The sequence below is a fragment of the Paroedura picta genome, chromosome 1 (assembly GCF_049243985.1).
Source record: "Paroedura picta isolate Pp20150507F chromosome 1, Ppicta_v3.0, whole genome shotgun sequence".
Lineage (NCBI taxonomy): Eukaryota > Metazoa > Chordata > Lepidosauria > Squamata > Gekkonidae > Paroedura > Paroedura picta.
Genome location: NC_135369.1, coordinates 80,536,555 through 80,557,145, shown reverse-complemented (window position 1 = coordinate 80,557,145; position 20,591 = coordinate 80,536,555). Strand labels below are relative to the sequence as shown.

Here is a 20,591-nt window from a genome sequence, read left to right as displayed (position 1 = left end):
TACGGCTGAAGCTCACTTACTTTGGACACATCATGCGATCAAACTCGCTAGAAAAATCACTCATGCTCGGCATGATCAGCAGCAAAAGGAAACATGGTCACCAAAGTATCCACTGGCTCAACATGATCAAAGCCGATACAAGGGTGACCATGAACCCATTAAAAGAAGCAGTTAGGGACAAGGACATATGGCGAAGATTTTCCTATAGAATCGCCGAGAGTTGGACATGACTGAACGAATAACATCATCATCATCATCATCATCAAGTCCATGTACAAGTCTCAGGTGGTGGGCTTGTTGTGGGCTAGCTTCTGCAGTATGTCTTTTTCCATTTGGTATAATCTGTCCACTACCATGTCTGTTTGTGGGTGGTGAATGTGAAAAGCTGTCTCACTTGTAGTGATTGGCATAGTTGCAATTGAGTATTGTAGTGAGCAGAGTGCCCCAATATGTGAGGACCTCTCATGACAGTCCCACATGGGCAAAAAAAAATGCACAAGGGTTTTGTCACCCCTTTACACCACAACTTTCATAGGGGCACTGCCTCCACATACCTAGTAGCAAATTCTGTGAGTACTAATAAGAAATGGGCCCTACTGGGAGCCTGTGGCAGAGGCCCTATAAAATCCTTAGCTATCCTCTCAAAGTGTCTATGAATCACAGGTAGGGGGACCATTGGGGCCCACAATACTGGCCAGTTGGATGTACACAGACATACCTCGTGTGACTTTAAAAATTATCAGCCATCTTTGGCCACAGCCAGCCAGTAGAAACTGGTAAATATCCAGGCTAGGTGTTATGAGAGATCTGGTGCCCTGCCTATGGGTGTTCATAAGCCATTATTAAGACTTTGGCTCAGTAGCAGTGGAGTACTAACAGCTGCTTCATGGGGCCTAACCACCCTTCTGCGATCCTATACTACATGCCTGCCTCCTGCACTATTCTGAGGTACCTCTCTGCCCATCCTGCTCTATTCTGGGGCGCCTCCCCATTCATCCATGACTCTCTCATTACTTACTGCCACAGCCTCTCACAACTTTTCTAAAGATGTATCTGTTTCCTATAAACTGGAGGTCCTGCTGCCATTGAAGATCAGGAAAGCCTTTGTCTTTCTCTTGGGGCTCATGGCTGCCACCCGGGGGTCCAAATGGCTTCCAGAGGCTCTTCTGTTGTGGCAGCCTCCTCTACAACCAGGCAAGGAAACTGCTGCAATATCTTAGCAAACCCTGAGGTGTTCAGTCCTAGCAGTATCAGATAGGGGAGTCTTTTCACTTTGGCCATTTCCATTCCTTGTGTCAGACCCAGAGAGTGTACCCAGACATGGACCACTGGGGACTTCCTGAAGTGCCGGTGAAAGCAGATAATTGTGCTGGTCTGGACATGAGGCAAATCTGGTGTCAGCTAACCCTTCCCATATGGAAGTATATGGAACTGCTACTATGTACTATAGCTTGCACCTAGAGCTGCTGCAGCTAGGCTGGGTTTAAGTGGAGTTGGGGATTAAGAGGAGTTGGAACCTTTTCCCTGGCTGAGAGGCTTGCATGATGATGTCTCAGTGTGTGTCTTATTCTATCACAGGAGAGTTCTTCCTATAGTGGCCCTGTTGGCTTCAAGTAAAGCAGGGACCTCTTTTTCCTGGGCTGGTGACCATTTCTGACCTGAGTCCCTCCGGATGATGTCAGAGCCCCAGTGCCTGAGGTCCTGGGCAATAGAGGTGTACCACCAGGATATGCTAACCCCTGGTCCCAGGTAAGGAGAAGGCAATCAGGTCCTCCCACCTGGATTCTTCTTCCTAGGCCCCTTCCCATCTCAGGGGGTGGGCTGGCTCTACATGCAGGGACCTATGCTTCCAGCTCCCCCTTCCGGGATCTCTCAGGGTAGTTTGTGATTCCTTCGGATAGAGAAAAGCGGCATATAAGAACCAACTCTTCTTCTGCTGCTGCTGGAAGTAAAGGTCCTGCAGTAATGGGTTTAAACAATGTGTAGAACGGTATCGGCTAGACATCAGGAAAAAAATTCAGTCAGTAGTTCAGAATTGGAATCAGCTGCCTAAGAAGATGGTGAGTTCCCCCTCACTGGCAGTCTTAAAGCAGCAGCTGGACAGATACTTATTCTGGATGCTTTCGGCTGATCCTGCATTGAGTAGGGGGTTAAACTACATGGACTGCATGACCCATTCCAACTCTATGATTTTATGATTTTCAAAGATTTTCTGTTTAAATATTAGTAATACAAACAAACTACAGACTAAGTTCCAATGCAACTGCCTATACCACTCCTATCATACACAAATAATAAGCATGTCTCCAGATATAAGTGCTGGGTGATGATCACATGCAGAACAGAGAACTGAGCAGGAGTAAGAAGAATAAATATGTCATACACATATGTCGTACACATGTCATACTGTTTCTCTCTCAGCCACTGACCATCCTACGATGCTATTGCTTTTCACAGAGTACATTTCTTGTTTCTTCACAGAAGAAAGGATTTTAAATCAATCACAGAACCATGTAGATCACAACCGTGACTTGGTATATAACTGCTATATAAATTCCAACTCACTTCATGGGATCATGGTAAGCATAAGACCTCAGCCACTTGCATGTAGGAAGTTCTGTGGTAATTATGCAAGCATAAAGAAGATAATTTATTTTATTATACCCCGAGTTAAAAAATGCCCAAGATGGTTAATAAAAATCAAAAACACAGTGATTGGTAGACACAATTGTTATAATCTCACCTATAGTCTTCCTCCCCATACTGCTATTGTCTGGTATCACTTAGCAAGGACCCAGCTGGCTGAAATGTGGGAAGAAGTTTTGGGTGAACCTATCATCAGTGCTGCTGGCCAAGTCTGAACTACGGTGATCAGTAAGTAAGCTATGTAGCACATTCAGAGGCTATTTCACTAGCTCAATCTGTCCTTGATTTGCATAAGCAAAAAAATTCTAATAAAAATCAAATTTTACTGAATTGCTTTAGTAAAAAAATGTAATCTCCCTTGAGTCCCTTTGAGAAAACCAGACTACACTTAAATAGATAAAATAAAAATCAAAGCAATAAATGCAAAGTGAAGAATCTAAAATCAGGAACCAAAGAGGCAAGAGCAAATTTTGAATGGGGGGGGGGAAATGGGGGGAGAACAAAGGATAAAATGGAACTGTATGGGCTGTTGGGCTGATCCTGCGTTGAGCAGGGGGTTGGACTAGATGGCCTGTATGGCCCCTTCCAACTCTATGATTCTATACTGAAGGATACACAACTACCAAAAAGGTAAAAAAGAAGAGTTGGTTCTTATATGCTGCTTTTCTCTACCCAAAGGAGTCTCAAAGCGGCTTACATTTGCCTTCCCTTTCCTCTCCCCACAACAGACGCTCTGTGAGGTGGGTGAGGCCGAGAAAGCCCGGGTATTACTGCTCGGTCAGAACAGCTTCATCAGTGCTGTGGCGAGGCCAGGGTCACCCAGCTGGTTGCATATGGCGGAGCGCGGAATCAAACTCGGCTCGCCAGATTAGAAGTCTGTGCTCCTAACCACCACACCAAGTTGGCTCTATTAGAACATACCCCTTGGTTTCAGAGTACTTAAAGATGAGAATATGTCATGAGATGTTGACGAATATCTTATTCACCTCCTGCAGTTATTTTAGGAGCCTTAGAAAGAGCTTTTGCAATCTTTGAAACTAGACTTTTGCTAGCAGCATTAATATTTATATACATAATAAGTAATCTTGGCTTGCTATGGATATGTTATGGAGTTACTTACTACAAGTTCCATAGGACAGGAATATTCAGTCCATCACTAAACTTTGGAGCAAGGGCATTTTTTAAAAAGTCATATTTATTTTAACTACAAGCACAAGTAACTTTCCAGAGGCAAAATAAAGAACTCTGTGATGTTAAAGTTGTTTACTCTGAAGAGCTGAAATCATTATCAGCTAATAAGACTGATAATGAAATTTGTGCAGGCCCTGAAACTCCCACAATAACCTCAGTTTTAATTTCAATAATTCCAGCTTGGAAATATGATGGCCAAGCATCAAGACATCAGAATCAAGGAAGCGAGTTGCATTTTTCAAATTTCCAAAGCACTGTCAAAAGCTTTCATACATGAAGGGGAAAGCTTCTGAACAGCAATACTGAGTACGTTGAAACAGACCAATGTTTGCTGTGCTTTGGACAACGTTGTATAAGTTATATTAAATACAACCAATGCACAAATTTACTATAGTCCTTTGCTCAAAAAATATTTCCGAAAAATTTGCCCATCTCTTGCTTAACATACTGTAGAAAATCAACATGATGCAGTGGTTTGTATCGAGGTGGGAAGACCCAGGTTCAAATCCTCACTCAGCAATGAAGGCCACAAGGAAGCCTTGGGCCAGTTACCCTCTCACATTCTTAGCTACCTCAAGATATTGTTACAAGGTTAAAATGCAGAGAGGAAGACCATATGTGTTGCTCTGAACTTCTTGAAGAAAGGCAAAATTAAAATGTCCTTTTAGTTACAAATGTTGCCTAGTCACTTCTAAATGTTAAAATATTCAAGTGAAGCTAATAGAAACTAAATTGTTCTGAATAAATGTGTCCTTTGTTTCAGAATTCAGACATAGGTTTCAAGGTTTACAGGATTACACTTGCTTCAATAAAATAATTTTTAAAAACCCTGGAGTTGAAAACATAATAAGGGGCAATGAAAAGTGTGGATCTGTAGGTTTTCTGAAAATAATTTTAATAATATAATAGAAGTCACTTGGATTCTGTGGACAGCTTTGTTCTGAGAGTGGACTAGAATTCTCATTCGGAAATACTGGCAGCATGACAGGGTTGATTCAACTGTACCCCATCATTTAATGGGAAACAGAACAGATTCTGTGTAGCCATAGTGGCATAACTGAGAATTCTACCACTTTTCACTTTGTCCAAAAGAATTTAAATAAATTTCAGACATAAACAATCTTTTGCTCATGTAAGGATGCATGTAGGAGTTCTGTGATTTTCTTCCTTGGGATTCATCCCATGCCGTTTCTGCAGATTAACTCCCAAGGGCATTTTTTCAAGTGATGCAGAATTCTGCTGAAGAAAGCAGATCTGGAATATTTACTTGTTGCAAGCAAAGTGGAGTTCATAGTGCTTTGGATTTAACTCACTACAAATCTTAGCAAAAAAAAACTGATAATGAACTAGATTCATATGAAAATAGGTAAGAAAAGAAAATACGTAAGAGAGTAAGAGAAGGTGATTGTAAGCCGTTTTGAGACTCCTTTAGACAGTGAAATGCGGGATATAAAAACCAACTCTTCTGCAAAAATTGTTATTGCTGGGATAAAATCTATATAATATGATACTGAATAAGAAGGGAACACATGGCTTAATTTGAGTACAGGAAAAGTAACTAATGATTACACTGAATTTCAGAGGACAAACTTAGCGTTAAATGAAGAAAAACAAGATCACCCATCTGAAAACACTTAAAAAACACTTATAGTTTTTTAAAAAACACAATTCCTAATAAAATCAGAGTCCAGTAGCACCTTTAAGACCAACAAAGATTTATTCAAGGTGTGAGCTTTCGAGGGCAAGCACTCTTCGTCAGACTAAGAACTGCCCATCATAACAGTAGGAATATATAAGCAAAAGTTAATCCTGTTACATTAGTAAACTGTGTCAGCATCCATACACAGCCACATGATAACTCTCTGCCAAACCAGCTTGTAATATAACAAGATTAACTTCTTATATATTCCTACTTATATATTCCAATCTTTGTTGGTCTTAAAGGTGCTACTGGGCTCTGATTTTATTGTGCTACTTCAGACCAACACGGCTACTCATTTGAAACAATTCCTAAGACATTTGAGTACTCATTATCAAGCCATAGAATATTACTAATGTCTATCAAACTTGACACAGAGGTTTGTGTTGAAGTATGAATCTTGTGCCTACCGGGAGGGCAGAACATCAATCAATCAATCAATAGATAAAAATACTGATTCCTAGGTAAAGGATGGTAGTACCTTTGCAGAAGAAGTCAATTAAATCTTTCTGTAAGGAAATATTAGCTTCCTTTAATCTGAATTCGGATTCTGCAAGTTTTCATTAACACTCATGAATTTTAGATGTGTGGTTGACTAACTCCCATATCTACTCTGGCAAATAATGTGCAAAATCTGCCATATATAATTTCCTTAGTTGGATAATAAATCCCATGTTCATTTCTTGTGTATTGGAAGAATACACACATGCAACATTGCACTGGTATGTGTGCCATGTGGTGCATGCAAAAAGGGATTGGCAATTTTCCTATTACTAAGGTAATAGTTCTCTAAAAAAGAAACCAGAGATAGAAAAGATTAATACAGAAATTAGTTAATGTTCTCTAAACAAAGCTTGCTACCTACTTAATACTGACTATATTAAGGTTTTCTCCCTAATTGGAAGAAAAAAGATTACTCCAAAAATTGAATTCTACCTCTGTGTCAAGAAATCCAGTGGTACTCAGTGGTCTTTTTTCTTCCAGCACTAGTGTAGCAGAATATATAGCCCAATCTTTTACTAAATCTTTCTGGCTTTCGTTGGTAACAGGCCTATTATAATCCTGGCTTTCATCCACTCCAAAAACCTGAAAATAAAACAAAGTCATCACACACATTAACTGAAAGCCTTCCTGATATTATTTAGCCTGAATGTATGGGTGGTATCACTACCAGTTCAATAAGCTCATCATTTTAAAGTTTTTATAACTCATGTAATGTACATTTTGCAAGCTTCTTGCTTCACAAATAGAATTTGTGACCACAAGTGCTACATATCAGGGTAAGAAAATGAATTACTGTCTTACTCCTAAAGTTGCTCATTTGACTGAGAAAAGTCTAACTGTAAAATTAAAACTAATATATATTTTGATATGCACACATATAAATAAAAAACAGCTTACAGTAAGGTGACTAGATTGTCCCACTTTTGGAGCGACATCTGGGGCACCTGGCAAATTGTAGTTATGTTGAAATTAAAAAATATATATTACAATACTATTTTTGCTTTCTATGAAAAAATATTTTTGCTCCGTATAGACCAAATTTTTAATCAAGAACCCACCGGTCAATGGTGCCCCGCTTTACCAATGTTAAAATCTGGTCACTTGAGCTTACAGTGAAGGGGCTATCATTTAGAGAAAATATAGAACCATTGGTGCTCTGCAAAAAGGGGGTCGTAAACCAACTCATGTGACAGCTAAATCCAAGGAATTCAAGGCAGCTGGAAGAACTGGGACCCATTAAATTCTCTCTTTCCCATAGTAACCCCTGTTTTGAGCCCTTATCGCTGGAGCAAATAAACATACCAATTTACATATTCACCCTGCCACCCATCTTTTAAATTGTGCCCAAACATCTCAAGTGACTCATCATAACCTCTCATGGGGTTTTCTAGGCAAGTGCTGAGTAGAGATGGCTTGCCATTGCCTTCCTCTGCATAGCAACCCAGGTTTCTCTTGGTGAGTTTCCATCCAACTACTAACCATGGCCAACCCCACTAAGATTCCAAACTCTAACAAGCCCAGGCTAATCTGGACTATTATGGTACTCCATATTATTGGAATGTCCCTTTCAACACATTCATACTGGTTAATCCATAATCATATTCATATGAACATTTAAGAAATAAGAATTTTTAAAAAGAAATATGAACCAAATAGTTGAGATGTGCTTTATGTATCTGACAATAGGAAAGAAAGCACTATCTGTGCCTATAGTTTTTGTTGGTTCTATAGTCTCAACTGCTATTAACAATATTGTCATGCATCCTTTTTCCTGTTCCTCCAAACAAAATATTACATCATATATTGAACCTGAACCATAATATTATTTCAACCTCCCATTCTTCATAATTTTAATATGAACATAAAGCTGTGGAACTTTAAGGGGAAAAAACAGTTTTTTTCTGTAATGTTAATTTTTATATTCTTACCCACTAAGTCAACTTTATTATTTATTAATTAAATTAAATTAAATTAAATTTACTATTATTCTTGGCCAGCTGGCTTGAGGCGGTTTACATCAACTGAATAAAATACAGTTTAAAATCCCGCAATCTAAAAAACAAAAACCAAACAAAACAAAAAACAAAACAAAAACAAAAAACACACACATCTCCCATCCTGGCACTGAACAGACTATACTCGCTTCCCACACTTCAATGGAGGGGGATTCAGAGGGAAAGACTGTAGTTTTGCCACCTGGCCTCAACCAAATGCCTGGTGGAAGAGGTCTATTTTATAGGCACTGTGGAACTGTGAAAGTTCTGACAGGCCCCTCAACTCTTCCTCAGCTCAGATGTTGCACTTGTTGTCTGGCACTGCCTCTCATGGGACGCCACACAAAAGTTGGTAACTGCATCATTGTTCCTCTCCTACTGCAACTGTCTGTGTGCAGTTCCAGAGAAAAGAGATCAGCCATTGCAAGGCTGCCCCTTGTATTCCGTCCCCCTTTTGCAAATATGTAAAATTATTATTTATACTCCTTTCCAGTGTGGGCAAACTGTACTGCCCAGGATGATTTTATGCTTCTATGCAAATTGTAAAAAAGACATTTCAGTTGCAAGAGTTAACAGACCTGATCCAACTGACTTTATAGCACCATCCAAACTTTTTAAAAATCCCTCAGTTTATCTTATGAGAGAGTGTCACATGAATATTTAATATAATCTCAAAGGGAGCGCAGCAGAGTTTACGCTGGAAATTATTTTATGTTATTAATATTTACTTTATTAACAACTAAACTTTTCATAATGGCAAAATGGGGAAAAATCAAATCCTCCAACAACAAAAGAGTAGTAGTTGAAATTATGCAAATTACTAGTAAAACTGGTATACTATAAAAGGTCTAATGTATAAGATACCATTGACAAGTGCTTAGAAATGTTCTTTTTCTATTTCAGAGAAACATTATTGTGACCAGGACTGAAATAACTCCAAGCATCTCTTCATTCAGGAACTTAATTTCTGATGATGTTCCCTAAGAATTCTGACATTTCTTCAGTTCTGCAGGGTAGTAGCAAAAAGAGTGATTGTAGGTCTCAGAAATATTTCTCCATCTTTAATGGCTGACAGATTTTCTTCTTGTGTCTTTGGATTTCACGTATCCAACAGGTGACTGTATAAAGCCCATAAACTGTCTGCAACGAACAATCCAGAATAGGACAGAGACTGTCTTGATCAGAAAGTTTTTTAATGTGCCTAGAATTACTAGACTATTTTGAATTTTAGGCATGATCCCAAGGGCTGTAAAGAAAATATCACCCCATTAACTATTTCAAGTCTGACTCTGAAGGTGAAGGAACTAGTAAGATGTGGTACAGTGTGAGAGAATGAAGCAAGAACATTAATAATATGAGGACCGGAGAGCCAGTTTGGTGTAGTGGTTAGGAGTGCAGCCGGGTTTGATTCTGCACTCCCCCACATGTAGCCAGCTGGGTGACCTTGGGCTCGCCACGGCACTGATAAAGCTGTTTTGAGCAGTAATATCAGGGCTTTCTCAGCCTCATCTACCTCACAGGGCATCTGTTGTGGGGAGTGGAAAGGGAAGGCAAATGTAAGCCGCTTTGAGACTCCTTTGGGTAGAGAAAATCAGCATATAAGAACCAACTCTTCTTCTTCACTACACAATACACTTTTCCTAGGTCCATTGTGTTTACTGTCAAGTAGTCATGTGCTGGAAATTCCTGGATAAAGGTAGATCAACTATTTTAGATGGTATGCTGCAAATGCTACTTCTCATCCTCTCACTGAAACACTGATCAGAGAAAACCCATATCTTTTTCCCTTTCTCCCCAACTATCGCTCTTGGGACACTGTATGTTCATAATACAATCAAGGGTGGGTTCTGACTCTCTGGACCAGCCTGAGAGTGGAGTATCTAGAAAAACTGGGACAGCTTCTACTAAGAATCTTCTGATTTATTTGTTGCTGTTTTTGTATATGATGATGGTGTGATTTTGATATGCCATCTAATTGTTTGCATATCAGTATTTCCCCAAATTTGAATTACAGTAATCCCCTCAATTTAGTATTTTACATTGCTCTTTCATGGGTGTACTAAAAGAGCTGAAGATATCACAAAGTACTGCATTGCAATAAATGGGTCAACTGATCACTAATAAGTGAACTGACATGACAATATGATTATTGAATATACCTGTATACAAAAAATAATAGGCACAGAAATGTCAGGAAATTTCCTGTAAATGTATGGCCTTCAGTAACAGCTGCATTTTTATTCGTTTTTGGTTCACCACATTTCTGAAAGCTTCTGTGCTTCAAAATGAGGCCTTGATGACAGTCAAAGGTAGAGTACATCTCATTCTAGAGAAAAAATGCTTAATATACATGCCTTGAAATAAATGTTTGAAGGGGTGTGGGCCCTCTTCCTAGTGATAGCATATCTTAAAAAAACGGGCTGCAAATATATTTCAACATGTATAAATGAGTTAACTTTGCAAAATTCTTTAACTATGATGTAATCCCCATTTGTTGATTTGGCATGGGATGCTCCTTCTGCCAATAGCTGAGTAGTGTTGCTGAATAAAAACATTAACTAAAACAATACATATTCAGAGTAGATTATATTTAAAATGAAATCTAAATTTAATAAAATACAGACTTGTCTCCACTTAAAATCCTTGGCTCTCAAATACATCACATTAAAGCCTATGGTTTGATTCATATGCAGCATCAAACCATGACTTGGCAACATACAAGCAAGCCTCAGTCACACAGTCCCTCTTCACCCTCTGTACACTTCAATTCCATGCTGTGCATCAGTGCTATTGAGCACAGGTCAGCCTGAATGGAATAACAGCAAGTTATGCTTTACTATGAAACACCGAAAGGAAGGAAAGAAGGAAGGCAGAGAGGAGTTAGCAGTATGCCGTTTAAAATAAAAAGCATTCACTTTTCATAGAACAGTTGATATTTTAAATAGCTTTACCAGCTATTTAATAGCTTTTCAACTTTTCTAACCAGATGGAATGGCAAACTTGATTTAAATGGTTGAACCTGTTCAAATTAAGGATTTTTTTTATAATGAGGGAAAGGGAGAAAGGTACAGTGCTGTATCTTATTGTATTCTGAATATTCATTTATTCTTATAGCTTCATATAGCTGAATATTCATTTATTCTTAAGCAATACTAATCTTGATTCTAGGGATGCCAGCCTCCAGGTGGGACCTGGGGGTCCCCTAGAATTATAGCTCATCTCTAGACTCCAGGGATCAGTTTCCCTGGAGGAAATGGATGCAGTGGAGGGTGGCACTGTCCTCCTCAGGCTCCATTCCCCACCAGTGGCCTGGAGGACCTTACTTGACGCATTCAGCTTGCTATATTTCAATCAATATGAATAACCTGTAACAATAACCATGTTAGGTTTAGAAGGATTAGGGCTCCAAAACATGTAGTTAAAAGAAAGTGTTGTCAATATATCACTGTGCAGTTTCCATAAGCTTGTATTCTTTAAACCTTTAAAACATTTTAAGCAGTCATAGTTTAGTCACTTTATGAATGCTATCTTTCAACAATTACTGCCATTTAAAAATATTATTTAAATACTTGTACTTACTAGGGTCTTCTCAAAGGCACTACAAGTATGTATCTCAGTATATTTAAGCTGCTCACCTTATCAATCATCTTGCGAGCTTCTACTTCCTCAACGTTGGGATTTTCCAGCTCAATAGTGTAAGTACCTTTATCACTTTGGTCATCATCATCCTTTTCAATAGTCACCACTGCGAGTTGGCTTTTTAACTTTTTCTCCATATCCTCACTTGAACTTGGTCTGTGTCCAAGACTTCCAGAACTTCTTAACAATGCAGTTTGTAAGAAAGGCAGTGCAGCCGAAGGTTCTTCTGATTTTTGCTTTAAAAGTTTAGCATGTACTGGTCTTTGTTGGGTACAGCCAAGCTGTAAAGGTAACTGATTTCCTTTAGAGTCACTTGCTGCAGCTCTCACTTTTTCAGGTTTTGTATGAGGTGATGGAGAAGACAATTCAGGGCACAAAGCTCCCACATTTTGAGAAAAAGAAAGAGAGCGCCTCTTCCGGGGATGGCCTTCGTCAAAAAATTCAATCATAAAGGCAGTCTGACTTAAGGCAGGTTGGTCTGAATGTTTGCTTTTCTCCTGGGTTTTTGCATGCAGCTTTTTTTGTTCAGTATACTGATGTCTTAACTGTTCTTCAATCACTGATTGCTTGCTGTGATGTTTGTGTGCTCCAGCGTTTTCTGAATCACTCTGGGTCCCATCATCATGTTTGTTTCCTGCAGAGACAATAATAATATAAAAATTAAAAACAGAAATTTAGTAATACATAAATGACAGGAATACAGATAGTCTCTCAAACTTGTGAATGTAGGGACAATATTTCCTTCTCTGTTAGGAGTTCAACTGTCTGTTTGTAACAAGACCTGCAAGCTGCCCCTAGCAACAACACACTCATTCAGAGTCATCATACAACAATGGAGTCTTTTATCAGCTAATCAGAAAGGGAGATGTATCTGAAACACTCAGAAAATGTTTACTTCTTAATCGATGGAATCCAAATGAGGTCCAACAGCTACACCAATACGCACACAAATAAGATCAACAGGATTCCTAATCAAAATAGATTTGCTAAACACCTAGTAAAAAAGAAGACTCCCAATCCTCAATGAACAAGAAACAGGTCTTATTTCCTGTATTCTATGTAGTGTAGAAAGGAAAAAGAAAAAATAACTATGTACTATTTAATACAATTTAAACTCTCTGCTGAAACTCTAGATGTGGACAATTCAGAATGGTTTTCCCAAAATACTGCTTCCAACCTATTGTTATGATCTCCAGTTCAAGATTCTCAAATATAACTGTTCTCCAATATAATGAACTTTTACAAATCACATGTGAACACAGCCAGCACAAAATTGGTTAATTTTAGCTTTCAAGAAGAATGGAAGAACTTTTAAGGTCCACAGAGCAAGGGTTCATGGGGAATATTAAAATAAAAACAAAACAAAACTAGAATACATACTATCACATACACACACACACACACACACACACACACACACATATATGGCAATCTTGGACCAAATGGGTAGCATTTTACTACTGTAATAAAAGTAAGTGGTAATTTTCAAGGTGTGATGGGTTGCATAGCACGATGCTAACTCACTCCAATAGATAAAATTCAATAGATAAAATAGACTTGAACACAACAGTGATCAAAGCAAACAGTTAAAAAAGACTCAAAATTAGAGATCCCATGTACTCAATTCATCAAATTTATATTATTATTTTTAAAAGAAAATCTTTCTTTGCAGTTATCATACTGCAGAATTTGGATGTTATGACATAGTTTATTAATTTTCTCCTAATTTACTTTTGCCTTATATATGTAGTCTTATGATCCTTGTTCCATTGTCTGAGGAAGAGTCGAAAGCTCATGCCTTGAATAAATCTTTTTTTATTTTAAAGGTGCTATTGAACTCAAATTTTGTTCTGCTACTCCAGATTCACACAGCTACCCACTAGAATATATGTTTGCGTAGTTTCCTTTAAATTATCACTATATTCCCAAACTATATATGTAACATAAATATTCTTAAAATACTTTCATTTCTGGTTTTGAAAGTTTTAAGTAAGTGTTGAAAGTAGCATTTCTTTCAACTAAGAGATATGTAAAATCGATATAAATCTTGCTTTGTGCAAGAACAAGCTTGTTCATTCATATGAAAAGGACTCATAACACAACATCTTAATCCAATTTCTTGGGAAATCTCGTGAAGCAAAATAATGAAACTGGCATCATCAGTCTTTAGGATTAATTAGGTAGCATATCCTCACAAAAACAATACAATGCAAATCAGTTTCCAACAGGAAACTGAAAAGTGATCTAATTAAAAAATTTAAATATATTTAAGAGGCAATTTTTAGCCAATTCTAAACTGTGCTACCAAAATCTATAGTCCCCACTCCTCTTCTGTATGAAATAAACCGAAAGTTAATTCTTTAAACTTAAATTTTCTGGAAGAAGACAGTGGTAAAATTGACCTCTGGTGGCTTGGTCAACTGAGCATGACCAGTTTCTTTTATATAAGGATTCCAAACTTTCCATTTCAAAATGGCTATCTGCTGCCAGATGTCATGCTAATTTTCTAAGTCTGAATATGATCCTTCCTGGAATCCCTATTTCCAATCTCCCTTGAAATGAATTCGGTTACTGGACAGAAGTCCCCTCACTGTAGCCATGCCATCATTCATACTTTTGGCAGAGTCAAAGTCTAAATGGATGTGATAAGAGACTTTTTATCTTCTTATATTTAATTAAGCCACTGGACAGATTCTGTCTCTCCTTTGTTATCATTCATACTTTGGCTTTCCATGAGTTCTTCCAATCTGCAACCTTTTGGACAACTGGTTAGCTGCTCATTGGTCTAAATATACGGGGAATTGATATATTTTGATACTTGTGACATTCACTTTAAAAAGGCAAGGACTCCAGTTCCCCACAATGTACATTTTCACCTATCTGCTTTTTTCTGCTTTTTCTCCATCTTTGGGCATTTTTAAACAGAGAGGCTGATTCTGTGAAGGCAAAGGGGTGGCAGGTTACAGTAGATGAGCGATTGGGATGTGAGTGTCCTGCATAGTGCAGGGGGTTGGACTAGATGACCCATGAGGTCCCTTCCAACTCTATGAGTCTATGATTCCCAGGTGCATGTCACTGGAAATTCATTAAACGGGTCTGTTGCTTTGCAAAGTGAAACCTGAGGACTTCGCCACAATTAATCCTTTGCAGATCAGATGTTATCATGCTAAAGGATATTAGCAGTATTTAAAAGAACTTTGTGTTTTAGAAATGCACCAATGTATATTACACCTTGCCACCTTTGGCTAAAACAAGCACATATATTCAGTTTCTTTTTCTATGTACATAATTTGTGGTCACTCAGAACATGTTGATCTATATGTTTACTATTACAGTGCAATAAACATCCACAGTATACTTACTATGGAGTATTCAAGGCAAAAGAAACAAATGCAGATGAAATTATTTTACCTTTCAGTCTCTTCAAGTAGACAGGAACATCACTCTTAATACTTTTTGAATCGTCCTCTGTTGATTCCCAGATCATTGTAGGGGGATTGTTTTGTGCTAACCAGTTTGCCACTTTACTCTCTGGTGCCATCATCACAGTTTGAAGCCCAGGGAGATCCTGAGTGACAGGAGAAGGCTTCTTAGGCTTGTGGCGCTGATCTGGAGTAAATTTTGTGACATGATCTTTGATGGTTACTTTTCCTGGGGTGCTGTCATCAAATTCAATAGTAAATGAAGCATGCCCTGCCCCTGCTATGTGTGTGTCTTTTGTTGGAATCTCATGAATAGTACCCTCTGGCATTTGTGAGTGTTGCTGGAATTCCTTTGTAGGGATTTCAAAATAACTTGGCTCCCTACAAAAAGGATAAGACTCTTCTTCACTTGCAGCTGCAGATTTCTCCTCAGCTTGCTTGCCATCTGTGCTGCACCCTATTAAGAAAAATAAAGAAAATAGATTTCACAGTATTGGAGAATTTCAGAATCCTCAAGGAATTTAAGAATTCACATAAAAGCCATGTGATAATTCTTGGAAAAGAAGTCTGCAGAAAGAATGAATAATAGAGTTCCAGAACTGCAATTGATTTCTATCTGCGGTTGATATTGTCATACTGAAGACATGCTTGAATATAAACATGTCTAATGGAGAGAAAGTTCACTAAGAATTTGTCCAAAAAAACTGCACTCCAACAGATTTATGGATGCCAGAAGATGTATTTTAATGGAACTGCGGAAAAATATTTAAAGCCAATCTATGATCAGATTGAAAATGACTGATCTTTTACATTACTTGGAATAATATTTTTAAAAGGTTAAGACCTACTGCACAGATATTCCTCATTTGATGAACAGCAACCTGCAGTAAATTCATTTCATTATGCAAAAAAACTGAAGATTTTTAAAAATCTGATAAGGGTTTATGTAAATAGGCATGAGCTTGAACAAATGCAGATGTGCAAATTTATTCTTGATTTTTAATTTAGATTTTAAGATAATGCTACTAATGTAGAAGCCATGAAAATAAATCCAATTTATATTGATCCAAGGGAGAAAAAAGACAATGAAAATAAAAAGGATTATAGCAGTAAGAAACATGCAGAACTTTGTTAATATGCTGTTAGATGGAACAAAGAAAGTGCAAGAAGAGTGTCAAAACGCACATTCTGAATAAATGCTAAAACAAAGCTTTTTGTGGAGTTGCTAGCACAACATTATGCATCTAGCATAATAAGCTTGCTTGCCAAGTGTCTCGGATATGAATGCACCACAAGCTAATGGTGCTAAATGAGAACTGGAAAGTTGATCCTGAATACCGAGTTAAGAAACTTCATTGCTATTTCAAGAAATATAGAAAAACAAAGAACTCTGGAACATCAGAAGTCACCAAATTTCCAAGAAAATGTCACAGAAATATAATGTAGATGAAAAAGGCCACAGCATCAAGCAGAATGCATTTAAAATGGGTGGCACAGTAGACAGAGCAATCAAGATATTAAAGGTTAGGGGGAAAGATACTGTTAAAGAGCTCTTCCTTTTTAGTAATCTCCCCTTAAACCTCACCAAGTTTTCACTGAGAGTTGAATGGTGGAATTTCAAAAAGGGCACAGCAGAGACTGACAGTGTTACTTTATAGCATGTATGAATTTCATCACAGCTGCAGATGATACAAAAGGAATGATAATAGTAAGGGAAGAGACAACTGATACACAGCATCCTATGATCTTTCCATTGTATAAAAGTGTTTACAGTACGATACTTTAGTGATCAAATGGAAAAAATGATGTAATTTTGAAGGGTTACATTATATAAAAATAATGTCCACAAAGAAGCATCTCTAGGATTTTTAAAAAACAAAAACTACCTATGAAGGTTGCTTTGGAATGTATATTTTATCATTTTTACATAGAAAAGTTAAAGACAGTTCTGCAGGGCCTGTTCCATCAGGCCTACGGCTGAGACCAGAAACAACCAGAAACAACCCCAAAATTCTGGCCTCCCTGTCCAAAATATCAGCAAAGCTGATTTTGAAAATTGGCATCTGTACCGCCTCCCCCTACACCCTGGAAAATTAAAGGTGACTTTGAATTCAACTAGATTAGAATACGTAAAATATTTTTGAGCGATAACTATAGCTATTTTATTGTTTTTATATATGTCTTACCTGCCCTGAGTCTTCGGGAAATGGTAGGTTATAAATAAAATGTTATTATTGTTACTGGCCTTCCAGACAAACCAGGATTGAGAAGCTTGCTTCTCCCTTGTACAGGCACTTGCTGGTCAGATCTGCCTATCCACTCACACCAGTGTCTGGCAAAGTAGGATTAGCTGGCTGCTTCAGCAAACATTTCTTGATTAAGGAAATTTCCCAAACTGACCTCTCATGAGTGTTGAGGTTGGGAGCTGGGACCCTCAGGGCTGGGACTTTTCCAGTTCAATCCCTTGGCATACCATTGTATGCAGGCTAAGGGCACTGTTAGCTGCTTCATGGTTGGTACCAGAATGGGATTGCACTTAATGCTAGCATGCCAATGGCAACCTATTAGCTAGGATGCCTGCACTGGTGGGTGAGTCTTTAATAAGGCTCAAATCAGTGGCTGAACAGCTGAACAATGGTGTTCATCCATAGATTTAGACTAATTGTGTGCCACCTAATTTGGTGATTAGGGGGAACGAAAACACATAGTGTAAATACTACTTTTGCCAAGATCTATAATGTAGCCTCTTAACCAACAATAATCTTTTGAAAACGTAGTAAGGTTTTTAATTTTAGACAAAAGGTACATTTTGTGGTTCAGTTCAACTAATGTGTTTTGAATATACTTTTCAGCCTGAGTCAACACTATTATCACCAGGTGGATTCTGCTATAATTTGCTTTTCTTCTAAAAGGCAGTTGGTAGTAGATTTGTGAGTGTTAACTATTCTTACCTTTTGCAGTAAGGAATGCTGTATGTTTGGGTGTGAACAGTTCCTAGGAATTTCTTTGCCAAGATACATTATATCATAAGCATAAGCAACTCTATAATAAAATTGTATAGATAGTATACAGTGTCTAGCTGGATAGATTCAATGGATAGCCGTGTTGGTCTGACGTAGCACAATAAAATCAGAGTCCAGTAGATCTAACGAAGAGTGCTTGCACTCGAAAGCTCACGCCCTGAATAAATCCTTGTTGGTCTTAAAGGTGCTACTGGACTCTGATTTTATAGTATCTAGCTAGTGATAAATTGAATTTTAGTTGTACAATAATTACAAAATGGATTTGTATATAGATTCAAAATTAAGAAAGCAAACCAGGTTTCTGGGAGATAAATATCAAACTTTTGCTTGAAATGGAAAACAGCACAAAGGGGAAAGCAGATAATGCTGAGGAGAGAAGGATAAAAGCAGCAAAGCTAGGAAAAGGAAGCCAGGGGTCTAGGTAAATCTATGACTGAACAAAGACTGAATACATGTATTTTGATATGTAATGCTTTTAGAGAAGCAAAATGGATTTTGGACTAAAAGGCAGAAGCATTTAGCTATGCGACAGATAAGGCCATCGAATAAAAGTAACAGGAGATTAGCAGGACAGAACCACTTTTCTTTAATCAATTTAATATTGTAGTTAGAGAGTGTATAATGAAGGCATCAGGATCATATTTTACCAAGTATAAAAGTGCATTACTCTCAAGAGAATATATTATTGATGGCTAAATTATTTCCAACTCAACCTTGTTATACATTCATCACAATTAAAGTCAACTTAATTTAACCATTAATACTCTGAAAATGGAAGTAAAATGTTTCTGTTATTCATTTGAAAACCCAAACATAAAATCAACCATGTTATTTTCATACACACCTACAATTATAAAAACACACACACACACACAAACAGTTTAAAAATGCAGATGTGTGGCTGTTTGTCCATCAAAGTGTATCAGAACAAGAATCCAGGGGCACCTTAAACTGTAACTCAGTTTGTTCCAGCATAAGCTTTCATGGGTTAGAGCTTACTTCTTCAAATGCATGCATCTGAAGTGTGAGCTCTGATTAATGCATTTATGTTGTAATGAATTCTGTTATTCTTTCCAATGCCGCTGAACTCCTGTTTATAAAGTCTGACAACAGTCATTATTAAAAGATAGAAGTTCAGTGATCTTTGTGGCCAAGAACCCTCATCCTCCCAATCGACCCCCCCTACTGCTTTTACGAACAAATTTCAAAGCTTTCAGATAGCCAGTGTTCAGGAGGGCTTATCTGTGTAATCCCTTCCTTGTTTTCAAAAGTATTATGGCTCTTATGACCTTTAATAGTGACTTGAGGCCTGTTTTTAGGCAAGTCAGTCATTCAGTTGTGTCTGACTCTTGGTGATCCCGTGGCACAGCCGCTGCCACCATTCGCAATCCTGCACTGCCTTTCTCAGCCATGCAATGTTCTGGCTGATGTCCATTCCAATTGTGTCTAATCACCATGTTCTTTGTTGACCTGGTTTCCTTTTTCCACTGACCAGTCCTAGCACAATTGCTTTCTCCATTGAGGTGGATTGAAGAAGAAGAAGAGTTGGTTCTTATATGCCGCTTTTCCCTACCCGAAGGAGACTCAAAGCGGCTTACAGTCGCCTTCCCATTCCTCTCCCCACAACAGACACCCTGTGGGGTAGGTGAGGCTGAGAGAGCCCTGATATCACTGCCCGGTCAGAACAGTTTTATCAGTGCCGTGGCGAGCCCAAGATCACCCAGCTGGCTGCACGTGGGGGAGTGCAGAATCGAACCTGGCATGCCAGATTAGAAGTCCGCACTCCTAACCACTACACCAAACTGGATTGCATGATATGGCCAAAGTGAGTGAGTCGGAGTTGAGAGATTTTGCCTACCAATAGTAAATCAGAATTTATATGCTGTAGCATTTCCTTGTTCATTACTTTTGCTGTCCAGGGGACCTGCAGAAGCCTTCTCCAACACTGGAGTTCAAATGAACAGATTCTTCTCTTGTCCAATTTTTTCATCATCCAACTTTCACAGGCATAAGTGGCTATTGGAAATATGATAGATCTAACTAATCTACATTTGGTAGTCAGGCGTATATCCTTGCTTTTCCATTTTTGATTCAAGCTCATCATTGCTGAGCAACCTAGAGCGATTTTACGTTTTATTTCCATACTGTAACTGCCACTCTCATCAATTTGTGGTACAAGAAAAATGAATTCTTTAACACATTTGATCTCTTTACTATCAATTGTTATTGTGACGTGTCTTTTTTTTTTGCAGTGGTCATTATTTTTGTCCTTTTACTGTTTAAGAAAGGGCCAAATTTCTTACTTCATTGACTTTACTTACTTCCTTAGTTTCTGACAGGAGGGAAATGTCATCGGCATACCGAAGATTCGATTATTTGAGTTCAATCTCTCTCATAATTATCTCAGCATACAAGTTAAACAGGAAGGGGGAAAGAATACAACCTTGGCACTCTCCTTTGTCTATTTTGAACC

General features: G+C 38.1%; 1 protein-coding gene across 8 annotated transcripts in view; it reads right to left on the bottom strand.

Annotated features, from left to right (window-relative positions):
* CEP170 (centrosomal protein 170) overlaps positions 1-20,591 on the bottom strand; it is a 112,729-nt gene that overhangs the window by 36,708 nt on the left and 55,430 nt on the right. For 6 of the 8 annotated variants that reach the window (XM_077344620.1, XM_077344655.1, XM_077344611.1 and 3 more), the window contains exons 8-10: positions 15,085-15,552; positions 11,670-12,307; positions 6,473-6,622 (exon numbers count right to left, since the gene is read on the bottom strand). In XM_077344620.1, coding sequence (XP_077200735.1) covers positions 6,473-6,622; positions 11,670-12,307; positions 15,085-15,552 — 1,256 coding nt within the window. The remainder of the gene's footprint in view (positions 1-6,472; positions 6,623-11,669; positions 12,308-15,084; positions 15,553-20,591) is intronic. The other 2 variants (XM_077344676.1, XM_077344666.1) reach the window with 2 other exon arrangements.